The 24478-nt window shown below is 47.4% G+C and overlaps 2 protein-coding genes across 3 annotated transcripts in view; both read right to left on the reverse strand.

Moving 5' to 3' along the window:
* The window catches only part of DNMT1 (DNA methyltransferase 1), a 49133-nt gene extending 40459 nt beyond the window's left edge, over positions 1-8674 (reverse strand). Inside the window, exon 1 of the mRNA XM_045853168.1 lies at positions 8630-8674. The gene's annotated coding sequence lies outside the window, so the exon portion shown is untranslated. The remainder of the gene's footprint in view (positions 1-8629) is intronic.
* A 7502-nt stretch (positions 8675-16176) lies between these two features.
* S1PR2 (sphingosine-1-phosphate receptor 2) lies at positions 16177-24091 on the reverse strand. Of its 2 annotated transcripts, none has more exons than XM_045853426.1 (2): positions 23299-24091; positions 16177-18692 (listed from the first exon to the last, which is right to left on the reverse strand). In XM_045853426.1, the coding sequence occupies exon 2, from the start codon at positions 18648-18650 to the stop codon at positions 17592-17594; it is 1059 nt and encodes a 352-aa protein (XP_045709382.1). In that variant the 5' UTR covers positions 18651-18692; positions 23299-24091; the 3' UTR covers positions 16177-17591. The 2 variants fall into 2 exon arrangements, with proteins under 2 accessions (XP_045709382.1, XP_045709383.1); XM_045853427.1 differs by lacking the exon at positions 23299-24091 and adding an exon at positions 22973-23290.
* Between the last annotated feature and the right edge of the window lie 387 nt (positions 24092-24478).

Genomic DNA, 24478 nt, shown 5'->3' on the forward strand with positions numbered 1-24478 from the left:
GCGCGAGACTGGTTCGCACCCCCGCCTAAAGCAATGGGTTTGTCCAAGACCCACTGTTCGCTCCAGCCTTTGCCCGAGACAGTCATTCATTCATTCTTTCCAGCGTGCTGGAGATAAAAAAAAAAGGGAGATCCTCACGGAATTCAGGCGTGCTAGCCTTAAATTCAAGTTCTCAGTTCCAATCCCACCGCCACCTATTCTCTCACTAAAAGGACCTTGGGCAGGTCATTTGAACCCAGACTTAGTCTCCTCGTCTGTAAAAAGGGGCTAATAGCACCTACTCCAAAAAAATCACTGGGGTGCAAAATATGTAACTAGCACCAAGGATCTCACAGTTTAGGGAGGCCCGGGCCACTTCTACAGTCTGTGTTTAAAAAATCACCAGAACCTGGGCGACGGACAGTCTTTAACAAATGCCATTGGGAAAATTGAATATCCATATATAAATGAATGGAGTGGGACCCTTACCTTACACCATATATAAAATTAACTCAGCCCTGATTGATATGGTTGGTTACCATTCAGTTGGTTAGGTGTCATAGGTCACTGGTGCAAGTCCTGGTTGGAGCACATGCCTTAGTTGGGTTTTGGTCTCTGGGCACAAACCTGGGTTGCAGTTCCATCCCTGGTCCGGGTGTGTACCAAGAGGCAATCTATTGAAGTTTCTCGCACCAACATTCCTCTTTCTTTCTCCCTCTCAAAATAAAATCTTTAAAAATTAACTCAAGCGCTGGTTGGTGTGGCTCAGTGGATTGAGCACTGACCTGCAAACCAAGAGGTAGCCGGTTTGATTCCCAGTTAGGGCACATGCTTGGGATGTGTGCCAGGTCCTCAGTATTGGGTGTGCAAGAGGCAACCAATGGATGTATCTCTCACACATGAATGTTTCTCTCCCTCCCTTCTCCTCTCTAAAAGTAAATGAAGTTTTTTTAAAAAAAATAAAAGTAATTAACTCAAAATGGATTAAAGACTAAGTGTAAGACCCGAAACTATAGAACTACTAATAGAAAATGTGGGGGGATAGCTTCATGACACTGGACTTGGCAATGATTTCTTGGATAGGACACCGAAAGCACAAACAGTAAAAACTAAGATAGACAAATGGGACTACATCAAACTTAACAGCGAAGGAATCAATCAACAAAGTGAAAAGGCAACCAATAGAATGGGAGAAAATATTTGCAAACCATATGCGCCATAAGGAGTTAACATCCAGAATATATAAAGAACTGGTACAACTCAGACATAACTTGGATTTTAAAATGGGCAAAGGGTTTGAATACACATTTCAAATCCTTCTGACATAGATACACAAATCACCAACAAGCACATGAAAAGATGTTCAACATCACTGATCAAGGAAATGCAAATCAAAACCACCATGAGATATCATCTCACATACAACAGGGTGACCATAACCCAAAACACAATATGAAGTATGACAAAGATGTGGATATTGGAACACATGTGCTGTTGGTGGGGTTGTAAAATCATGCAGCAGCTATAGAAAATTGTGGAAGTTCCTCAAAACAATAAAAATAAAACTACCATATGATCCAGCCATACTAGTTCTGGGTATATATTCAGAAGAAGTGAAAACAGGATCTCAAAGAGATATTTGCATACCCAGCTTGATTGTTGTGGTTTTATTCACTGTAGGCAAGAGTTGAAAGCAACCCAAATGTCCACTGACAGATGAGCGGATAAAGAAAATGTGGCATATACATACAAGAAATATTATTCAGCCTTAAAATAAGGAAATCCTGCCCTTTGAAACAATCTGGATAAACCTTGAGGTCATTACAGTAAGTGCAATAAGCCAGTCTCAAAAGGCAAATATTGTATGATTCCACTAATTAGAGGTATCCAAGGTAGTCAAACTCTTAAGAGAAAGAACTATTGTGGTCACCAGGGGCTACTGGGAGTAGGGGGGAAGGGAAGTTTTTCAATAGAAACAGTTTCCATTTTACAAGATGAAAAAGTGCTAGAGATCTGTTGCACCGCAAAATGCATGTAGATAACAATACTGTACTGTATACTTCAAAATGACTAAGATAGTAAATAGTATGTGTTTTTTACCACCATAAAAAAAATAATAAGGTTAAGGTTTTGTTTTGTTTTGTTTAAGAATACTTTATCTGCCATAACAAAAACAAAAGCACCAGAACAGCGTTTAAAATTATGGTATATAGTTTTATACTTTTGTATTACAAAATTTATAAGTGAATGTGTTTGTAAACACATGCATAAACCTAGTTTCCCCAACAGCTGGTGGGGAGGGGTCAGCCTGGCCAGAAGTGGACTTCAGACCCTCTGGTTGCTATGGGTTACCCACACATGGCAAGCTGCAGGAGAACTGAAACTCTAGGACTGAAGTTAATAGCTATTAATTTAATATTTAATCAGCACTTACATACTGTACCAGTCTCTTTAAAGGAGTTACTTAATTCTTTAATTCTTAAGCATTAAGGGAGATATCAGGACCCCATTTCCTATGGCCTAGGATATTTTTACAAAGGAGCCTGGCTCAACCCTGGCCAGGTGGCTCAATTTGAGCATTGTCCCATACAAAAAAGGTTGTGGGTTTGATTTCCCAGTCAGAGCACATATAGGAGGCAACTGATCAATGTCTGTCTGTCTGTCTATCTCTCTCTTTCCCACACCCCCCTCTTAAGAAACAAACAATCAAACATATCTCCAGGTGAGTACTAAAATAAAGGGAAAAAAAAAGCCTGGCTCAGAGGCTGCTTACCCAAGATCATAGACTCAGGGACCATAGTAAGTAGCAGGGACCACGAATCCAGGTCTTTAGCTCCAGAGTCTGAATGCAAAACAGTGACCCCGGGGTTGACCTGCTGTTAGGCCCTGAGATGCCAAAGGGACAGCACTGGGGGAACTGGACTAAGGAGAGGGGCACAAAAGGGGGTAACAGATAGAAGACAGTCTGGCCAGAGAGAGAGTCAAGTCCCACAGACCTGTCAGAGGCCAGCATCTAGGCCCCTCACCCACCCTAGGAAAAGGTGTGCTCACAGGACAGGGGAGGGAGGATTGACAGGTAAGCAGACCTGATGTTCAGGCTCTCAGCTCATAGGAGAGCACTGTATGTATTGGAGGCTCCCCCTCAGGTGGATTATCTTTATAATCCTTTTGCCAAGGGATAATTGAACCATTTTACAGAAGGGGCAAAGGTTTTGGCAAGTTGGTGCTGAAGCTGGACTTCCAGCCCAAGTAGACCTGCTCTCAAGTTGCTCAGAGGCAAAAGGCCAGGCACATACTTAATTCCTCTTCCCCTCACATGTAACACATGAGGAATCTGTTAGTTCTTCCTCTGAAATATAACCCAGGTCTTTCTGCTTATCTGCCACCACCTCAGCCCAGACTGCCATCATCACTCACCTGGGCTATTGTAGCAGCCTCCTGTATGATGCCCCAGACCACAGAGCTTTACGATTAAAAAACAAAAAAATCAGAACATGGCATTTTCTTCTTACCCACTAAAATTCCCATTGCCCTTGAACTAAAATCTAAGTATTTTATTCAATTCACAGGGTCCTGTCTGGAGGCGGCTCATTCTCCCTCTCACTGAGTTCCAGCTTTGCTGACCCACTTTGAGTCTCTCAAGCTATTCTGTGCCCCAGGGTCTTTGCCTCTGCTATCACTTCTGCCTAGGCCACTCTCCTGAGAGATTCACACAGCTCAAAGTTTGCTGCTCCCCAGAGGCTTTCCCCTGACCTACTGGAAGCAAACCCTCACCACTACCCCCAGTCACCCCATCCTATTAGCCTGTTTCTTCATCGCATTCATTATCAGAGATTCTCTTCTTTACATCTGTTGTGGTCTATCTGTTCCACTAGACTAGAGCAGGGGTCAGCAAGTTTTTCCATAAAGAATCAAATACTAAATATCTCAGATTTTGTGGGCCCTGTGTCTCTGTTGCAGCTATTCAATGGTGCCATTACAGCATGAAAACAGCCACAGACAAAACATCAATGAATAGGTGTGGCTGTGCTCCAATAAAACTTTATTTAGCAAAACAGGTGGTGGGCCAGATTTAGCCCATGGGCCTCAGAGTGCTGATCCCGGCAAAGTCTATGAGCCCCAGAGGGCAAACACCTGGTCTGCCTCCTTCACAGCTGACACTCCAAGGGCTCACTCCATAGCAATCCAAATATCAGTTGAATTAATATATAGGACATGGGAGGTAGCACATGGGAGGTGCCTGATGCAGAGTAAAGGCAAATGTTGGTAGGTATAAGCTGTTTTCTCCTTCACAACAATGTAGTTTCCGATTTACAAACAGGGAAACATAGGCCAAAATCAACTCAGGTTGCAAAGTCAGGTTTGACTCCTAGTCCCTAAGTCACCAGTTTCACTCCAGAGTTTTTAGTAGTTTTCTAGAGGTCACCTGACCACTAAAAATGTCAGCTAAATTGATGGGGAAAGGATACTCATTGCTTCAAGAGCCTCCATAGTGACTGGTTGGACCCTCAGAAACCCCCCTCCCCCACTTACTAATGGGTTCATCCCTCTAGCTAAAGGACTGGGACTTCCAGAAGAAACTGGGTTCAGGCCCTGGCCAAGTGGCTCAGTTGGTTGGAGCATTGTCCTGTGCACCAAAAACCTGCAGCTTCAATCCCTAGTCAGGCCACATACCTAGGTTGTGGGTTCAATCCCAGGTAAGTGATCAACGATGTTTCTTTCTCACGTATCTCTCATGCTTTCTCTCCCCCCTTCCTCGCTCTCTAAAAACAGAAGAAAAATAATATATTCTCAAGTGAAGCTTTAAAAATTTTTTCTTTTAAAAACAAACAAAAAATAAAAAGAAACAAACAAAAACCAGGTTCAGCTCCTGCGGGCATTCACTCCACCTCCACCTCTCCGTAATGTTCACAAAACCCTCAGGAGAAAAGACTTGTCAGGCCCAAGCTTCCTGCTTCCCAGGCCACATTCCAGCCTCCGGTTGTAGGGCCATACTCCAGAGGCCAGGAGAGGGAACTTTTCACAAAGGCTGAAGAGCCATACTCCACAGAGGCCAGCCCAACAACGATCGAACAGCCCAAAGCACCAGGGCTAGTGGAGGGGTGGTCACGAGTCCTCACCATGGTCAGTCAGAAGGTCAGTGCTGAGTCATGACACACGCTGGGGAATTAGTCACATCCCCTGAGGTCTCTCCCCTGGTACAAAGCCCAGCAGAGGCATGCAGTGGCGGCAACCCTCAAGGGTTTCATGGGACACTCTGCCCCTTTCACCTCAGACAGGGGGCCAGGCAGGAGGAGCACCAGTACAGGTCCTGCTGGTCTCTCTCTGGGCTCAATGACCAGGAATCAGTCTGAGGAAATCGATATTGAAATGCGCTGGGCACACCTGCCTGCAACTGACAGGGTCCTTGAGCAGGCCAATGGCCTTCTGTTTGAGATCCAGGAGGCTTGCTGACAAACTTGGTATGTTTTTCCTTTAAACAGTCCTCGAGTTAGTTAGCTGATCTGTACTGGCCCAGGTCACCTCTCTCCTGGACACTGCCCAGCCTCCTTCCTGGGCTGCCATTCAACCCTCTCCCACCTATTCTCTACATGGCATTGGGAGAGATCTTCTCAGAATCCTAATCTGATCCTGTCATCTCCTCCCTAGCCCATTCCACATACCTGAATGGTTTCTCAGTGCTTTTAGGGTAAGCCCAACCCCTACGCACCTAGCCCTGCCCATGTCAGCTTTTTGCCACTCACTCCTTTGCTCACTCCAGCTGAGGTACATCATGATTATATCTAGCCCCTTCCTGCTTAAGATTCGTGGTAGCTAGCCTCTAAGGGGGCCCTTGACATTCCTCCCCTCTCAGCATTCCTGGCACTCCTTGTGGAGTCCTCTCCCACTGAATTAAGACTGGTGTGTGTGGCCAAGAGAATGCGGTAGAAGCAAAGTTATATGACTTCTTAGGCGAGGTCATAGAAGCCATCACAACCAACTTGTTCTAGTGAAGGAAGCCAGCCACCATGTGGTAAGGATGCTCAAGCAGCCCTACAGGAAGGCCCATGGGAAGAGGAACTAATTCCTCAGTCTGGCGAATGAGCCCCTTTGGAAGTGCCTCCACCAGCCCCAGCCAAGCCTTCAGATGACTGTAACCCCAGCCAGTATTTGCACCCTCTTGAGAGGCTTCAAGCTAGGGCTACTCAGTTTTGCTGCTTCCAAATCCCCAACCCACAGAAACCCTGAGGAACAATACATGGGTATTGGTCTAAGTTACTAGACTTTGGACTTTTTGTTATGCAGTCCCAGATACTTTTAGCAAGGTTTCTGCATTTGCTGTTCTCATAGCCAGGAAAGTCCTGCTGCTCTGCGTTCCCACTTCTCATACCTGGAGCATCTCTAACCATTCTTCCTATTTGGTGTCAACCATCACCTCTTTCAATGGGCCTTTCCTTTCCTCTTCCAGCCCTATCAAGTATCTGATAGGCTCTTAGAACTACAGCTCTTTGTTTCAGAGCCTTTACTTAAGCTGGCAATCACATATTTTGGGGTGATGGTTTATGTCAACCATATCCCCACATATGCCCAGCAAAGTGCCCAAGATATGTTGGCATGCAATAAAGACTTAGGGAGTATTCTAGGAATAGGGTAGGATGACTGTTATTCCTACATTAAAAGCTCAGTCTGCCAATAACCATCAAAAAACAAATACACACCCCCTTTTATTCAGCTATTCTACTTCCAAGAATTTCTCTAAAGATCCACTCACTCACATTTGCAAAATGAGAAGTAGACAGCTATTCACTCAAAAGAGGAAGAAACCTAGTTCTCCATCAGTGATGATTAGCTAAAGAAATTATGTTTCATTCATACCATGATGGACCCCAAAACAACAAAAGCCAAAAGGGCATTTTCCCATATAACATCATAGAGATCGTTTTCTATCTCTAAGTGAAAATAAAATACTGATGTAGAACAGAACGCATAGCGTTCTGTTTATGTAAAAGAGGGAGGGGACAATTATGTGTATTTACTTGTCTATACATAAAACCTTGGGAAAGAAACAGATAACTTCCTGGAGATAAGGAATGTTAACTAGCAGGGTGGAAGCTGTGGGCAGGAAGAGGAATTTTTCTGAATATCTTTTTGCCCTTTAGAATGCCAGAACATGTGGCTATGCTATTTATGCCAAACAAAAACAACTGGCAGAGCAGTTGTGGGGGAAAGGGTGGTCTTTTCAATAAATGGTGCTGGGTCAGTTGGATGGCCGTATGGAAGAACGTGAACTTTGATCCCTACCTCAAACCACACAGAAAATTCAGTTCCAAACATCTCGTAGATCTACATGGGAAAGCAAAGTCAAGAAAGCTTTTTAAAATAAGACATCTATGTTCTACATCTCTGATTTTGGGGTAGGCAAGTGTTTAACAGGACACAAAGCACAGAAACATGTTAGGCTATATTAAAATAAATTTTTTTTGTTAAAGGTATCCCTTAAAGACAAGCCACACATATATGCTGATCAAGGACTCATATCTGTAATATATATAGAACTCCTTTGAATTAATGAACAGACAAATCCCTCTTTTAAGCAGACAAAAAAATTGAACAGGCATTTCACAAAAGAAGACATCCAAATGGCCAAGACTAAAATGGAAAGCTGTTTGACTTCATTAGTCATCAGAAAGTCAAAATGAAACCTCAAGGTAATATCAGCTCCCACCCACACCAGGATAGCTATAATGAAAAAAGGAAAATTGGCAAGTGTTAGCAATACCAGAACTCGGTATTGCTGGGGGAGTCCAAAATGGTAAAGTCACCTTGGAAAACATTTTGACTTTTATTTACTGAAGCTAAACATACGCCTGCCCTATAACCCAGCAACTCCACTCCTGGAATGCATGCTTATATCCACCAAATGACGTGTACAAAAATGTTCACAGCAGCTGTATTCATAATAGCCAAACAACTTAAGGATGTAAATGTCGAACACCAACAGGAAAGATGACAGTTATTTATACAGTGGAATATGATACACTGGGGTCATAAACTTTCTATGCAAAGGGTCAGATAGTAAATATTTTAGAATTTATGGGCCATACTCTCTGTCACAAAAACTCAACTCTGCTGTTGTAGTGTGAAACCAGCCATGGGTGATTTTGTAAGTGAGTGGGCATGGCTGAGTTCCAATAAAACTTTATTGGCACTGAAATTTGAATTTTATGCTATTTTCACGTGTCACAAAATGTCTGCTTTTTATTTTTTTCCCAACCCATTAAACATGTAAAAACCACTCTTAGCCAGAAACAGGCTGTGGGGTGAATTTGGCCCATGGGCCTTAGTTTGCAGAACTGTGATACTGAGCATCAAGAGTGAGCATTGTAGAATTAAAGACAAATCTATATGCAAAACCACAGACAAATCTAAAAAACATTAGGCTGTGTGAAAAAAGCCAGGCATAACGAGCACATTATCCCTTGATTTTGTTTTTATACATCACCAGGACTTCCCTTCTCCCTTCCTTCCAAGACATACATGTATATCCCACCTTGCCTCCACCAGCCCACAGAACTCACATGTCAGCCTGCCTGGTCCTATGGCCACCAGCCGTTACAGCCAGCAGGCTCTAGAGAAAAACTGCGCTGAGATCTGGATGAGAGTCACTCACCTTCTGGCACAAGAAATAAAAAGCACAACAGCATCGGCTCCTGACCTGCAAAGAAAGTCCACACCACACGGTGCAGGGATGAGAACTGGGCCTGCCCTGACCATTAAATCAGAGAGACTTCACGTGAGGCACCGCCTACCTGGAAATAACCACTAATTAACCTCAACCGCCTCTCCAAAGGTAATCACCAAGTTATTCAAACTCCCTGGCAAAGGGTTTGGGAGAGTCTTTAGAAGTTTCCTCACTCTTTCAGCTGTGGCCTAGGGCTCCTGAACCAGCTGACCAGGTGAAAGGAGCCAGAAGGGCAAAGGTTGATCATCAAACTGAGCATCACTGACATTTGGAGCCAAATAACCCTTTGTCATAGGGGACTGCCCTGTGCTTTCAGGGCAATTAGCAATGTGTCTGACCTCTGTCCACCATATGCCAGTAGTGCTCCTACTCCCAGGTAGGAGTGTCTCTGTAATTGTCAAATGTCTCCTGGGAGTGTGGAATCATCCTGAATGAGAATGACTGGTTTAGCCTCAAGGAAATGACAAAGTAATGACCTTGTCCTATAGTTCCTCCAGGCACTATCTTACAGCCCTAAAACAGCCCTTAAACCAGCATTTTGAAAACTATCAGTCACGCATGGTTCACATCAGAAGTGGTGTGGAATAAAAATGCAGAGTCCTGGCTCTGGAATCGGATTCTCTGGGCCCTGGTAGAGTTCAGAAAGCTGTATTTTTTTTTTCACAATCTCCCCACTTGTGGAAGTTTAAGAAGCAATTTCCCCCAGCTTTGTTGAAGTATAATGGGTAAATAAAAATCACATATATTTAAGGTGTACTACATGATGATTCGACATACGTATGCATTGTGAAATGATTGCCACAATCCAGCTACTTAACACATCTATCACCTCAGTTACCATTTTTTGTGTGTAGTGAGAACACCACTGTTTTAGCAAATTCCAATTTTTTAGAGTTTATTTATTTAGAGAGAGAGGGAAGGGAGAGAGAACGAGAGGGGAAGACACATCAATATGTGGTTGCCTCTCACATGCCCCCTACTAAGGACCTGGCCCATAACCTAGGCATGTGCCCTAACTGGGAATTGAACCTGTGACCCTTTGGTTCACAGGCTTGTGCTCAATCTACTGAGCCCACACCAGCCAGAGCACAAATTCCAATTATGCAGTATAGTATTATTAACTATAATCACCATGTTGTACATTAGATCCTCAGAAATTATTTATCTTATAACTGAAAATTTGTACCCTTTGACCAATATCTCCCCAATTCCCCCATACCCCAGCCCCTGTCAACCACTATCCTAGTCCATGTTTCTATGAGTTCAATTTTTTTAGACATCACATATAAATGAGATCAGATCATACAACTTTTGTCTTTTTGAGTCTGGCTTACTTCACTTGACATGTCATCCAGGTTCACCCATACAGTTACAAATGGCAAGATTTTCTTCACTATGGCTAAATAATGTTCCATTGCGTGTGTGTATCACATTTTCTTTATTCTTTTACCTATTGACAGACACGTAGGTTGTTTTCATATCTTGGCTCCTTGGATAATGCAGCAATGAACATGGGAGCACAGATATCACTTCGAGATACTCTTTTCATTTTCTTTGGACACATATCCAGAAGTGGGATTGCTGGATCACATGGTAGTTCTATTTTTAATCTTTTGAGGAACCCATACTGTTTTCCATAATGGAAATGTTCTAACATTGTGTTATATATTTATTTTTGTATACTGTCTAGAATGTGAGATCTCTGAGGATAGGACAAAATAGGGCATTCAATGTGTATTTTGAAAGGTTCAGATTCTTTTTTAACAAGCTTATTGAAGTGAAATTTACATACCACAAAAATTTCACATATTTTAATGTAAAAATCCATGGCTTTTAGTAAATTTGCCAGTTTGTAAAGCTATCACCACAATCCAGGATTAGAATATTTTCATCACCCCAATAAAAGTCCTCAAGCCTGTCTGCAGTTAATCCCAGCTCCTACCTCCAGCCCTAGGCAACCACTAACCTATTCTTTGCCTCTACAGATTTGTCTCTTATGGTCATATTATGCAATGGAATCATGCAATATGTGATCTTTTGTCTTGCTCCTCTCATTTAGCATAATTAAGTCTTATGCATGTTATCACGTGTGTGACTTTCATTCATTTTCATTGCTGAATTTTATTCCATTGTATGGATGAGCTGCACTGTTTATCCATTCACCAGTTGATGGACGTTTGAGTTGTTTCCACTTTACGGCTATTAGGAAAAATGCTGCTCTGAGCAATTGCATATGTCTGTGTGTGGACATGCATGTTCATTGCTCTTGGGTAGGTACCTGGAATCAAATTTCTGGGTCATGTGGTAGGCTTGTTTGCCTTTGTAAGAAACTGCCAAACTGTCTGCCAAAGTGGAAGTACCATTTTGCATTCGGGTTGGGATTATTGATACATCCACTTTACCAATGATGAAACCAGCTGAGACTTGTTAGGTGACTTGCCTGAAGGTCTACTTGGGTTATAAAGTATTGCTTTAAGATTTGAATCTATGTTGTTTTTTTTTTAAAGATTTTATTTATTTATTTTTAGAGAGGGAAGGGAGGGAGAGAGAGAGAGAGAGAAACATCAATGTGCAGTTGCTGGGGGCCGTGGCCTGCAACCCAGGCATGTGCCCTGACTGGGAATCGAACCTGCGACACTTTGGTTCGCAGCCCGCGCTCAATCCACTGGGCTACGCCAGCCAGGGCGAATCTATGTTTTTTTTCTTTAGAGAATGCACTCACCATTTATACCACAATTGTCACTAGAAATGAATCACATCCACCCATCATTTCCCCTTTTTGACAGATTTAACTAACCCTGGACAAGACACTTAAGGAAAAGTGATAAATGTTGGACGTCTGAATTTGGGGAAAGTACGTTTGCTTTGCAGACAAATGAGAAAACTAGTAGGATGTGAGGATGGGGAGATAGATTAGAAGCTCTTTGAAGACTGCTCATGCAACGATGGGTCCAGACAACAGTCAATGGTGGACGATCATACCATTGGGGAACAGTTGGATGGGGAGCTTACAAAGGCAGGATCAGGCTGATGGCACGTGAACCCCCGATTAGCCTTAGTCATCAGTAAAACAGCCAGGTATCATATTCTCCTGCTAGAAGTTTCCAACACCACCTATGAGCCAAAACTATCAATCTTAAATCAGACTGGGGAAGAGGAACATGACATAAGGAGATGCCATCAATTAACACCAAATTAGGAAACTCTCCAGGGCAAACAACCTGGTTTCTTCAACAAATGAATTACTAAACTTCAGTTAAACAAGGTTAAATAGGTAGTTAAATCTATTGTTTAACAAGAGAAACTTAAGAAATTCACTAAATGCCATGTCAGGATCTTATTTGCATTCTAATTCAAATAAAATGTTAAAAAAAAGAGGTTAACATATAAGAGTAAGATCAGAATGAGAATTTGATGGAAAGTAGATTTCAATAAACAAGTTGAGAGGACAGAAATGCAAGAAAATGTGTGCTAAATATACTATGAATAAATGTATTTTTATACAGATTGCATAAAAAATAGTTACACCTATAAAAACAAACATATGGGGAAATTTTAACACTGACTGACACTTTTAATAAATATAATCTTGGTGTTGTGGTTAAGTTAAAAAAAGTATTACTTTCTTTTGAAGATAAAAAGTGGCTTATCTACAGTGAAATCATGTCATGTCCTCCAATTTTCTGAAAGAGATCTGTGAGTAATAACTGATTCAGACAAGAATGAATGATAAAGGAGTAAAAGTTTGATAAGTAACAAGCTATTTACAGAGTCTCAAAATACCACCCCACAAGATAGTTAATAATTACAAGGGGGGAAATCGTAACTTTAATGTGAAGACACTGGCAGACACCACCAAGTGATTCAAGTTAACACGACTAGTAATGAGACTAATTGAGAACAACACGTTACTTCTGTGTTATTTCTGTCAAAAAAAAAATGCATAGCCTGAATGTAATCATGAGGAAACATCAGACAAACCCAAGCTGAAGGACATTCTACCAAGTCATTGACCTATATTTTTCAAAAATGCCAAGGTCACAAAAGACAGAGGTTCAGAAACTGTTCTGACTGAAGGAGACTGAAAAGATAACTGAATGTGACAAGTGATCTGGGATTTCCTCCTGCAATTATAAAGGCCAGTAATGAGACAATTGGTAAAATCTGATTAAGGTTTGTAGCTTTCCTGATTTTGGTAGTTTTACTGAGGTTAGATAGGAGAGTGCTTTGTTCTTAGGAAACAGAAAGCATTTAGGTGGATGGATGATAGATAGACACACAGACATATTTAAGTGGATGGATGGATGGAGGGACACATGGACAGACAGGAGCCTGGATGCTAATAAACAGGCATCTGTCCTTCTTACCCAGGACCAATTTCCTCTGAAACCCTTTTATATGATAAATCCATTTCTCTTTCCTTTTTTAACTCCCAAGCCTCAGAATCCATTTATTTGATGTGTGTGGATGAAGTCTTCAGCCAAGGGTCAGGCATGCATTTCTCTTTGTTAAGTTACTAATATTTTGTGTCTTCTGTCATTTGCAGCTGAGACTAATCTTGAGATCATTATTAAAAGAAATATTCGAAAAATCATGAAGCGACATAAGAAAGCTACCATGTCACTCATAATAATAATGATGATGATGAGACATGAATTTTTGTCAAACTGGCGGCATATGCCAAGAGAGTTCAGCTCTTTTCTGGCTGCAGAAACCAGAGATTCACGGTGTAGAACTGTTAATGGCCACATGTACCTATTTACATTTGAATTAAAGTTAAAATGTACCATATTTAGCTGTGTATAATGTGCACTTTTTTCTCCAAATTTTTGAGGGAAAAATAAGGGTGTGCATTATACATGTATAACAATTACATACCATGAGTATAATAATCCCATGTATAAAGCACACAAAAATATAGGCGCACATTATACATGGGAGTGCATCATACATGGCAAAATACAGTAGTTCCTGCATCACGCTAATCATATTTCAATATTTAACTGCCCACAGGTGTGCAGGGCAGCTATGGCATAGTTCCATCAACGCAGAAAGTTCTACTGAGATTACGGAGTCTAGAACTTTTCTTAGACTATGGTCCCAATATGATGCCTGGAAGTGTTTGGTGAGAAACAAGCATTCCTGGGGTCACTCCAGACCCACTCAATAAGAATCTCTCATGGCAGAGTCTAAGAATCTGCATTTTTTCCTTTAAAACAAAGATTTTATTTACTTTTAGAGAGGAGGAGGGAGAGAGAGAGAGGGAAACATCAATGTATGGTTGCCTCTCATGTAACCCCTTCTGGGGACCTGGCCTACAACCCAGGCATGTGCCCTGACTGGGAATTGAACTGGTGACCCTTTGGTTCACAGGCCTGCACTCAATCTACTGAGCCACACCAGCCAGGGCAGAATTTACATTTTAATTGGTTCTTCCAGGTGATTCTAGTGCTTTCTAATATCCAGCAGCATCATTGGGAAACGGAAGTAAAAGTCATCTTGCATCCCCTTAAGCTGGTCCCTTCCATTCTAGGCCCCAACATTGGAGATATCAGTAAAGTAGATCTTCAGGATATTGAGGAGGATCAGATGTCATTGCGATCTTCAATCAAGACTGCCTGGGTTCAAATCCGGACACTTCCACTCACATGCTATGTGACCCTTGGGCAGTTCACTTGGCCTATCTGTTTAACTCAGTTTCCTCGCCTGTTAAGACTGCTGATGTTCGTGCCCGAGTACCCCAAAACTGTTGCTTCCACTACTTTTTCTTCACAGCACTGAACACTTACTGAAATGACCATCATTTCCTTTTACTTTCTTTCTTTCTCTTTTCTTTTTTCAACTATGCTGGCATTCTGGTATAGTTAGCAACGGTGTTGGAATGAACCAGACCCAGAATGCCAACCAGCTACAGGCTGCTGTTCTCCCAGCAGTGGAACGTGCTTTTACTTTCATTCATTTCACAAACACTTATGGAGTACCTACTGTGTGCTGGTCACAGTTCTGGGGCCAAGCAGTGAAGACAGACACCAACCCCTGCTGTCATGGGACTAGCATTCTAAAGGGGAAGATAGAAAATAAACAGGGTGAGGCAAAATGTGTCCCATGTTAAAGAGTAGCAAGAGACAGGTAGGAAAAGAAACTCCTGCATGGCAAGGCCAGAGGCCTCACCTGGGCTGTGATATTTAAATATAGATCTGAAGGAGGAGGGAAGAGTCACAAGAATGTCTGGGGGGAGATCATTCCAGGCAGAGGAAACAGCATCTGCAAAGATCCTATGGTGGGAATATGCCGAGTGCTATTTACCATGCTAGAGACACAGTGGTGAATAACATGGATACAATCCTACCTTCAAGTTTTTCTAGTTAAAGGGAGAAGACAGGCAAACTGTTATATAATACACTGCCAGGTAATAAATAGGCAAAGAGCTAGACAGAGAGGGAAGAGGGTGATCAGGGCAGGCTTCTACAAGGAGGTGGCATTTTAGCAAAGGACTGGAGGAGAGGGAGGAAGCAATAGGTATTTGGGAGAAATGTATCGATTCTTGCTTGGCCTAGGTCTCTCCTTCCCAATCTCAGCAAGAGCCCAGATTTGCAAACAGAGGTTGTCTCTGCACTACTGGAGGAAGGGGAATCCCGATGTGGGTGCAGGCCTTTTAGTCTCTGACTTCTGTCTACCTTACTCCCCTCTCACTGGCTGCCTTAGTAATTGTGCTGGTGTTGCTGGGTGAGGCTTCAGCTTGGGGTTCTGTGCTCCCAATCAAGGCTCAGATCTTCAAAGGAGCCACCAGACCCTGCACCTCACTGCGTTCCATCTTGGCTTCTCCCTGTTCTTGGTGGGGCTGGCTGGGGCTGGCAGCCCACATTTCCATGGCAACGAGGGTGTTGGGGATACTTTCTGAGGTCCACTGGTAGAGTTGGCAACATCTCAAATCAGCCCATTTGAGTTCAAATCTAGACAGGTGCTGCCCCAACTGCTGTGTGACCCTGAGCAGTTCACTTAACTTCTCTGAACCCCCATCCCCATAAAAGGAGTTTACAGTAACTCCCACTTCCTGAGGATTCACATCCTTTCTTCGTGCCTGGAAAATGCTTGGTCAGCCATTGCTCTGAGGAATATGGAACTCTGAAGGGCCATCTGGGCCTGGGGTCCCCAAGGTTATCTCTCCAGCTCCCAAGGAGGGACATGTATTTGGGATGGGGAAGGGGGGCCCCACCACCCACCAGATCTTTCTTTGAAGGAAAGCAAGGAAGACCCGGACAACTGTCCTGAGGAAATGTCTGCGTTGGTCCCATTTCCTCAGAAGCCACTGCAGCCCTGGTCTGGGATGGGCTAGGGTGGGGCCCCAGAGCGGAAAGGCTGACAAAAGGTGGTGAGCTGCCTGGGCAGCAGTTACTCTCCATCCCATCCACCCCCTGCCACAGGGCACTAACTGGGGAACTACCACCCTAAACCTGAAAAGACACAGGCATCAGAAAGAGAAATTGAACCGTTTATTAGCCTGGGTCTTGTCTCAGACATTGGAGGGGCATCTGGGGAGCTGAATGAGGGGAACCAAGCCCCCAACTGGCTCCTGGCCCCCACCAAAGACCCTCCCAGCCTTTGCATTCACAAAAAAATCATTTTGAGGCATAATGCTCCCTTCCCCAAGGTGAGCTGCAGCCCAGCTCTCAAGTGGGGAAACGAGCCAGAGATTATGAAGGGGTCTGTCTGGAGCCAGGCCCCTCTTTGGCAGCTTCAACACAGACATAAGGAGACAGAACAGCATCCATTCGGGGAAACATGGTGGGGACAGGGGGTCGCAGGCATTACATACACCAACACAGAGACACACACAGACACTGACAGACACACATAAATATATGTTTGTACCGCAGTGATTCTTCTATCTATCCACAGGATTTAGCAAAGTCCTTATGGGGCAGGTTAGGGAAGAGCCCCTACAAATGTCCTCAGCACCTCCACTCCCTGTTCCGTCCAAAACACCTTGAAAGGAGGCACAGCGGGCTCAAGGCTGCCCTGCCTTAGGAGATCTGGCACCTCAGCTGGAGCTGGAGGAGGAAGTAGACTGTGGGTGGTTGTTTTTTGGAGGTGGAAGGGTCCTCGGCTAAGAGGTCTGCCAGACTTTCTCAAGTTCCACCCTGTGCCCTTGAGAAACCCAGAGGCCTCCTCAGTGCCCTGCTGCCCCGGCCCCGGCCAGGTTTTTCTAGCCCTTGGTGATTTCTCTGTGCCCCAAACAGTGCTGCTGGCCCATGAGGTCTGAAAATGGGGTTGAGCCCCCTCCCCCTCCAGCCCATGGTTTCCTGGCATCTCGTGGAGTAAGAGGAAAGGGAAGAAGTGGCCAAAGTGTCAGCTGGTGAAATTTGGGGAAGCTGTGGATTTGTGCCCAGGGAGCTGTTAATTGGGGCTGCCCTGATGGTCAGGGAGGAGGCCTCCAGCCCCTCAGGACAGCAGTTCCAGGAAAGTGGCCTGAAGTTGCCAGGAGAAGATGACAAGGGGGGTGAATTCAGAGAAGAGTCTGGCACAGGGTGGAGGTCAGTCATGCAATAAAATCCTTTGTACCACGTTGTAAATTGCTCCTGCCCTGAGCTCTGCTTGAGTGCCTGCCTGTTGTTACCTGGGTCCTTTCCAGGTCTCCAGGACCTCCTCACAGTCCAGTTCTGAAGGGGTTATGCCGGCCACTGCACTGGCCTCCAGGACCCTCCTGCAGCTCTGCCTTCCAACTGGTCAGTGCCTCAACTGGCCATCCCAGGTATGAAAGATTTTCAATATCAACCCAGGTCTGTTGAGGTGGCCGTCTTGCTTGGCAGTCCCACATCTCTATCTGAAGTCACCCAGCACCTGTCCGCGGTGCCCTCTGCCATGGCCTGGTTGTCAGCCCATTTGTCCCTCAAACCACTGTGTTGCCCTCCAGAACTGTGGGTGACGTGGACATGTGGGTGCCCCTCTCCAGTGAGCTATAGCTACGGAGGGGCAGGAGGCGGTGGCCTGGAGCCCCAACCCGCCGTCCTTGCACCCCTGCCGCCCTCCGGCAGCACTGTAGCGGCCGCAGTACCTCCCACCGAAGGTCCCGGCTGCGCCATGTGTAGATGACAGGGTTGAGCAGCGAGTTGAGGGTTGCGAAGGCAAAAAAGTAATGGGCCTTGTAGAGGATAGGGCAGGAGTGCACAGGACAGGCATAGTCCAGGAGGAGGATGCTAAAAGCAGGCAGCCAGCAAACAATGAAGACACCTAGTACGATGGTGACCGTCTTGAGCAGGGCCAGTGTCTGTGGGCCGGCCACATCGGCATGACTGGAGCGGACCACGCAGTAGATGCGGACATACAGAGCTACGATGGCCAATAAGATGACAGAGAAGATGGTTACCACACAGAGCACGTAGTGCTTGGCATAGAGTGGCAGAACGGTGGAGCAGGTCTCTAGGTGGCCCAGGCAGTTCCAGCCAAGGATGGGCAGGCCACCCAGAACCAGCGAGATGAGCCATGAGGCTCCAATGAGCAGCAGCATGCGACAGCTCTTGTCACTGCCGTAGAGCTTGACCTTGGCAATGGCCACATGCCGCTCAATGGCGATGGCCAGGAGGCTAAAAACAGAGGCGGAGAGTGTGATGAAAGCTGAGCCCTCACGGGCAAACCACTGTACAGGTGTCAGATGCGGCGTGACAGAGCCTGAGAGCAAGGTATTGGCTATAAAGGCCACGCCTGCCAGCAAGTCCGAGGCGGCCAGGTTGCCCAGGAACAGGTACATGGCTGAGTGGAACTTGCTGTTTCGGGCGACTGCGATGAGCACCAGTAGGTTCTCTACCACTATGGCACAGCACAGGATGATGATGAGGGCTGAGGCCACCTGCCGGGAGACTGTCTCCTGTGTGACGAGTGTCTCCTTGGTGTAATTGTAGTGCTCCTCAACCTTGGTGGTGCTTAGGTACTCCGAGTACAGGTTGCCCATGGTGGGGCTCAGTGGCCATCCGAGGCCATGGAGCTGTCAGAGCTGCAGAGAGAAGAGAGACAGACAGGTCAGTGCTGTAGCTGCTGCCTGGGCTCTGACTTTGGACGTCCATGGGTCAATTCCCAGCCCATCACTCCTCACTGAATGGTCACATGAAGTCAAAATTTTCACGATCCCTTGCTTTACAGATGGGAAACCTAGAGACATCAATTGACTTTCCCAACGTATCAAAGTTAGTAAGTAACACAGCCAAAGAGACCTGCTCCAAAGCCTCTCTAACGTCTAGGCCATGCTGTCTCTCAGAAGCTCCCCCAAATGAATGGCATGAAGGACACAAAGTGGACTTCCAGAAGCCTTGTCCACCTACCCAGAGAGCAAGCCGTGGACAGGAACTAGAGAGCTTGCCTTGGGCTTCGTGCCACCTGCCAGCCTGGGTCAGAGAGATGCTTGATGCTGCTAGCACTGCATTACCACCCACTGCCCTAGATTTTAGGCTGGGTGTAAGCCTTGAGGCCTTGGATGCTCCCCAGATAAAGTCTTGGGGAGATACCAGGGCAGCCTTAAGGTTCCGGCAACCCAGAGGTCACATCATCTTAAAGGACACAGGCCTTGAAGGCAATCCTGGGTTCAACCCCACTACCTCTGACATGCTGTGGGATCTTGACCAAGTCAATTAACATACAGCCTCAACATCCTCATCTGTGCAATGGGGAGAAGAAAGCCCACTTCATATGGGTGATAAGAAAATCCTGTTGAATGATGCTTGAGGTACCCATAGCACATAGCAAGCACTCAGTAAAGATTATTAGCTCCCTTTTCCCTGCCATACACTGCTTGGGACTAGGTGCCCTCCACCCAGTCTTTTGGGAGGGGATGTTGACTAAGCCAGCCAGGCAAGATTCCCAACAGCCTGTTCTCATCAGCACCATCTAGCCCTGCCCTTACACAGAGGATCCAGAGGGGTAGGCAGGGCGTTAGCACCCCCCTCCCACCCAGCCAGGATGAAATCCAGATGTGAGGCCCCTGGAACAAACAGGGTGGAGTCCTCGCTCCCTAGTCACATCCGCTGTGGGGAAGGCTGGAAGGAGGTGATGGGATAGGGGAGCCACAGGAGACCAGTGTGGGAGGTCTTGGCTGGGAGGATGGGGCAGCTGAAGTCCTGTGAGAGGTGAGGGGGCGTGCAGCCCTGCCGGGAGGGGGGCAGCAGTATTTGTTTCCATGAAAGCCAGGAAGAGGGACAGAGAGGATGATGCAAGGCAAGGCCAACATCATGGCCTCCCTCCAGCTTGGGTGGGGGCTGTCTCAGAGAAGCTGCAGCAGTGTCTGCCTTTCATGAGGGGAGCCGTTAGCTAAATGAGGGTGGGGGATGGAGCACAGGAAAAGCCCTTCCCAGGTCCCTGGAAATGCGTTTGGCAAGGCCTGGCAAGAACCACAGGTGTGTCAGGAGCGGAGTTCCAGGAAAGGCTGGTTAGGCCGGTTCCTAGTGAGCCCTAGAGTGAGGGGGACTTCTGGGGTCGCTAGGCCAACTTCGTCTGGGCCCTCAGAGAAGTGCCCTGGACCGTGGCCTAATAGAGAGGCAGCTGCTCCCCTTGGGCAAAGGGACATCCGTCCTAGTTAGGGAACAGTGAAAGGCTTGTGTGCTTCCCCGGGGAATGCCGCCCTGCCCAGATTGCCACACAGAGAGGCCCCTTGTTCCTGTGCAGGACAGGGCCTTGGGCGCCCTGATGCCCTCTGCAGCCAGACAGGAGCTGGCTTGGCCCTCCCAGACCCACTGCTGGGCCAGAAACAGCCCGCGCCCTGACTGGCTTATTTTCAATCCCAGGGCATTGAGCCATTCAATTATTGGCCTGAGCTCTCCATCCTCAGCATTGGACTGGCCAAGTCGGGAGCGCTCTACAGCTAGCACTACCAATCTGATCCTTTCCGGGAGGCTGGAGCTCCCTTCTCTCTGAGGAGAGTTAAAGCTGTGTGAATGTCCCTGGGGAGAGTTTGAACTGCGGTCTGACCGCCGGGTCACCCCGACCAGACGCCCCCAAGCTGCCCTGGCCTACTAGGCCCTTCCTGGAGTTTAAAATTGAGAATCAAGGCCCCATCGCAAGGCCTGGGAAGCACCCTTGCTGGTGGGGCCAGAAGCCCAAGGCGTGTCCCATGGCCACCCCCTCCTTCCCCGAAATGGGGCCACCACCCTCTCCAATCTGGTGGCCAAAAGAACAATGTATGGCCACTTCCTGAAGAAATAAGAAATGGGTTCAGCCTTGAACCCCAGGAACAAACCAAAAAGTCTGTCTTCTTCCCTAAGGGGGAACACCCGGGCACTGTACCCTCACTTGGAGGCTGTCAAGGCATCCTCAGGAGGGGTGGCTCTACTAGTTATAAAAGGGGAAACTGAGGCCCATACTATCTCATCTTCCCAACTAGGATTTTGCTAAAGCAGGAGCTTAAGGAAGATTGGTGCTTTCCAGAAAGAGGAAGCCAGCTGGGGTTGGGGCTAGCAGATGCATGCCTTGCCTGCTTCTCTTCCCTGTGTCGGTTCCCGGGCTTGGCTGCACACAGGGCCTGTCTCCAGCTTGCCTTCAGCAAGGCAGCCCTGACTCCCTCCCAGAGGCTCAGTAAGAGGTCACTGGGCTCAAAACCAGGGAATGGCCAGGCCTGAAACGGAGCAAGAGGGACAATCAAAAGGGTTTAGAGGGAAGAGAAACGGTTCCAGATTGTTCAGGGTGAGATTAGAAGGGAGAAAGGCAGGAGGAAGCTCAGTGGCTTCCAGGACCCCCTCCCTCAAGTTCCATTGAGGCAGGCTCTGTGGTTAAGTTCCCCCTGGTGACTTACTGGACCCATGCCTCTTGCCCTAGGACAGTACCCTGTCCTTTCTTTTGGTTCCTCTTCGGCTGTCAAGTCCCCCCCATGTGGCCATTCTCCATACAGCAGCCAGGGGGAGCCATTTAATTTAGAGCTCCAATATATCACTCAGCTCCAAATTCTTTCATGGCTCCCAACTACCCCAAATGGCCTGACCCCTGCCCACTTAGCCTCTTTCCACTCTTTCCCAGGGTCATTCCTCTCCAGACATACTGACCTCCTACCAGCCAACTACCCCTAGGAGCCTTTGCTCCTGCTAGCCTTCCACCTGACACATTCTTCCCCCAAAACCTTGAATGGCTGTCTCATCTTTCAAGCTTCGGTTTTAAAGTCACTTGCTCTGACCACCAGTCTATTATAGCCACCTTCACCAGGCGCTTTCTGTCACAGCACCTTTCTTTGTTATCTTCACAGCACTTGGCAATTTGGAAAGTATGATTGCACAATATCTCAAGTTTTCTGTCTGGCTTCCACAGTAGAATGCAAGTGTCAGCGACCAAGTCCGTTTGCAGCCCCTTCGCAGTGATACTTAGCATACAGAAGGTACTCAGAAAACACGTGGGATGGATGAATGGGTGTATGGATGTACAGACGAATGAAAGGAACCAAAAAAGCCAACGAAAAACGAATAAGGCCCCAGTGGGCCCTGGAGGGTGGAGGCTCCTAAACTCAGCCCAGCCCCAAACAACAGCAAAGGAGGTTGGCAACGCCCCTGACTGCAGGCGATCCTCCCTACCCCGCAGACCGGAGAAGCCTTGGAGACAGCGACAGGACCCGCCCCCGTCCTCGGGCCACTGTCTCAGCCTCCTTATCTGGCCGTGGAATGCACGGTATCCACACTCCAGGCCCCTGGGGCCGCACCTCCTCTCTCTTTCGACTGCCACACGCGCGGGACCTCCACATCTACAAGTGGGGTTGGGGGACTGCTCTCCGTCTCGCCAGGGGCCCTGCCTCGACATTCGCAGAGGACTTGTGGAGTGTGGTGGGGGAGATCCTAGCTTCAGCCGCACCGCAAATGCCGCACCCGCGTCGCGCCACGAGGGAGAGCGTGGGCTCAGCTTGTGGCGCCTGGAGCGTCTGACTAGAACAGAGTTGGGGGAGAGGGTGGAAATCCCCGGGTGAGTCAACTGGTGCCGGAGGAGGGGGCGAGGTCCTGAAGCACTTCTGGGCCCAAGACCGAGCGGGGCCCGTGCCACGCACGCCTGCACTCATGCCCCATACCCGGGCCCCAGGGGAAAGATGAGGTGCCAGAGTCACACAGTCACGTTCCCTTTCCTTTCAGAACAAAGCCACGTCCCCTCAGAGGAACTGAAGAAGACTACTCGAAGAAACTGAGTCAGAGAGCCAGATGTGTAGATGGTGAACGAGTATCTTCCTCCGGAGACCCGCCCCTTTGGCTAGGAGGCTCCGCGGCGTACAGCACCTTTTGCCCCGCCGGAGTCAGCCAAGAGGGGCGCCCTACCCACCTCCTACACACTCCCCAAACTCCCGGGGCAAGCTGTCCTGACTTCCAGTCTCCGGTCAAAGCGCTCGGATTCCGCCTTTTCGCTACTAACTTCCTGCCGCCGGGTAAGGCAAGGAGTGCAGTCTGGGGGTTCGCAGTCAAGGCCGTGTCTGCCGCCTGGAGTAGTGGGGAGGGCTCACGACGACCACTCCCTCAGCGCAGCAGGGGCACGGCGGCGCGTGCGCGCCGCGGTAAGCCCCTGATCCCCGGCGGGGCCCCTTGGCTGCGATCCCGCGACCCAAGAGGACCGGGCCGCCTTTTTGCCTCCCCCTCGCCAAACAAGCTCACCTGGTTAGGCGGGCCCGGGTCCCTGCCCTGGCCGGAGGGGCTTTGGCGTCTCCGTCCCCGGGACGGCCGCGGCTGGGGCTGGGGCTGCCCGCCGGGCTCGGCTGCGTCCCGGGGCTTGGGACCTGGATGAAGCGGGGGGCGGGGAGAGCCACCGCCTCGGCCCCCTACTCGCCCCGCCCTCCTCCCCGCCCCTTTCCGGCGGTAGCTGCAATGAATTCCAGATGTGAGATGGGAGCTCGGAGCGCGCCGAGGCCAGTGGGGGTGGTGAGCGGGTCCCTTTGTCCGCGCCACCCCCCACCGGACCACTCCCGCCCTGTTCCTCCCAGCCCCTCCTGTGAGAACCTGCTAGAGCGTGACGTCACTCAGCCCCGTGACTTTACGTTGCTCCTGGCCAGGTGGCCTGAACCTGAAACAACAGTCTCCAAGTACAGGTGTACTCTTGGCCCATCGCTGGGACTCTGGAATTGGAGGACAGCATGGGATCCCCTTTATTTATTCAACAAGGAGCCATGAAGCACCTACTATGTGTCAATGCAGTAAATAGGCATTAAGTGCCTATCCTGTGTTCATTTAAAAAAGAATCAAGTTCCTACCAAGTGCCACGCCCTGTCCCAAATACTGAACTGTTTTCAGCAGTGACAGGATCTCAGAATTCAGGCACTGCCTTTTCTCCCCTAGAAGACTGGATGCAACCAACAGCCTACCTTGCCTTTGTCCATGGCTGTTCTGCTCTTGCTGCCCATTGACCAGCAAGCACAGGTTGGGCCCTGCCTGGCAGGTTGGGGCCAATACTCTATCTGGTTCTTTTTCTTTTTGAGAGAGAGAGAAACATTGATTTGTTGTTCTGCTTATTTATGTATTCATTGTTTGATTCTTGTGTGTGCCCTGACCAAAATCAAACCCACAACCTTGGCATATCTGGACCCATGCTCTAACCAACTGTGCTACCTGGCCAGGGCTCATTGGTTGATTCTTGTATGTGCCTTGACCAGAGATGGAACCTGAAACTTTGGTGTGCTGGGACAATGCTCTAACCAACTAAACACCCTGCCCGGCCCTCTATGTGGCTCTTGTTTACTCCTCTTTCTCTCACTCAGCCTTTTAGGAGAGTACTGTTTGTGAAAATGCATACATAACCTGTTTATATGTTCATTTACCAAATACACTGAACATCTGGTAT

This window comes from Phyllostomus hastatus, unplaced genomic scaffold (assembly GCF_019186645.2).
Source record: "Phyllostomus hastatus isolate PE091 unplaced genomic scaffold, TTU_PhHast_1.1 phas_contig_98, whole genome shotgun sequence".
Taxonomy (NCBI): Eukaryota; Metazoa; Chordata; class Mammalia; order Chiroptera; family Phyllostomidae; genus Phyllostomus; species Phyllostomus hastatus.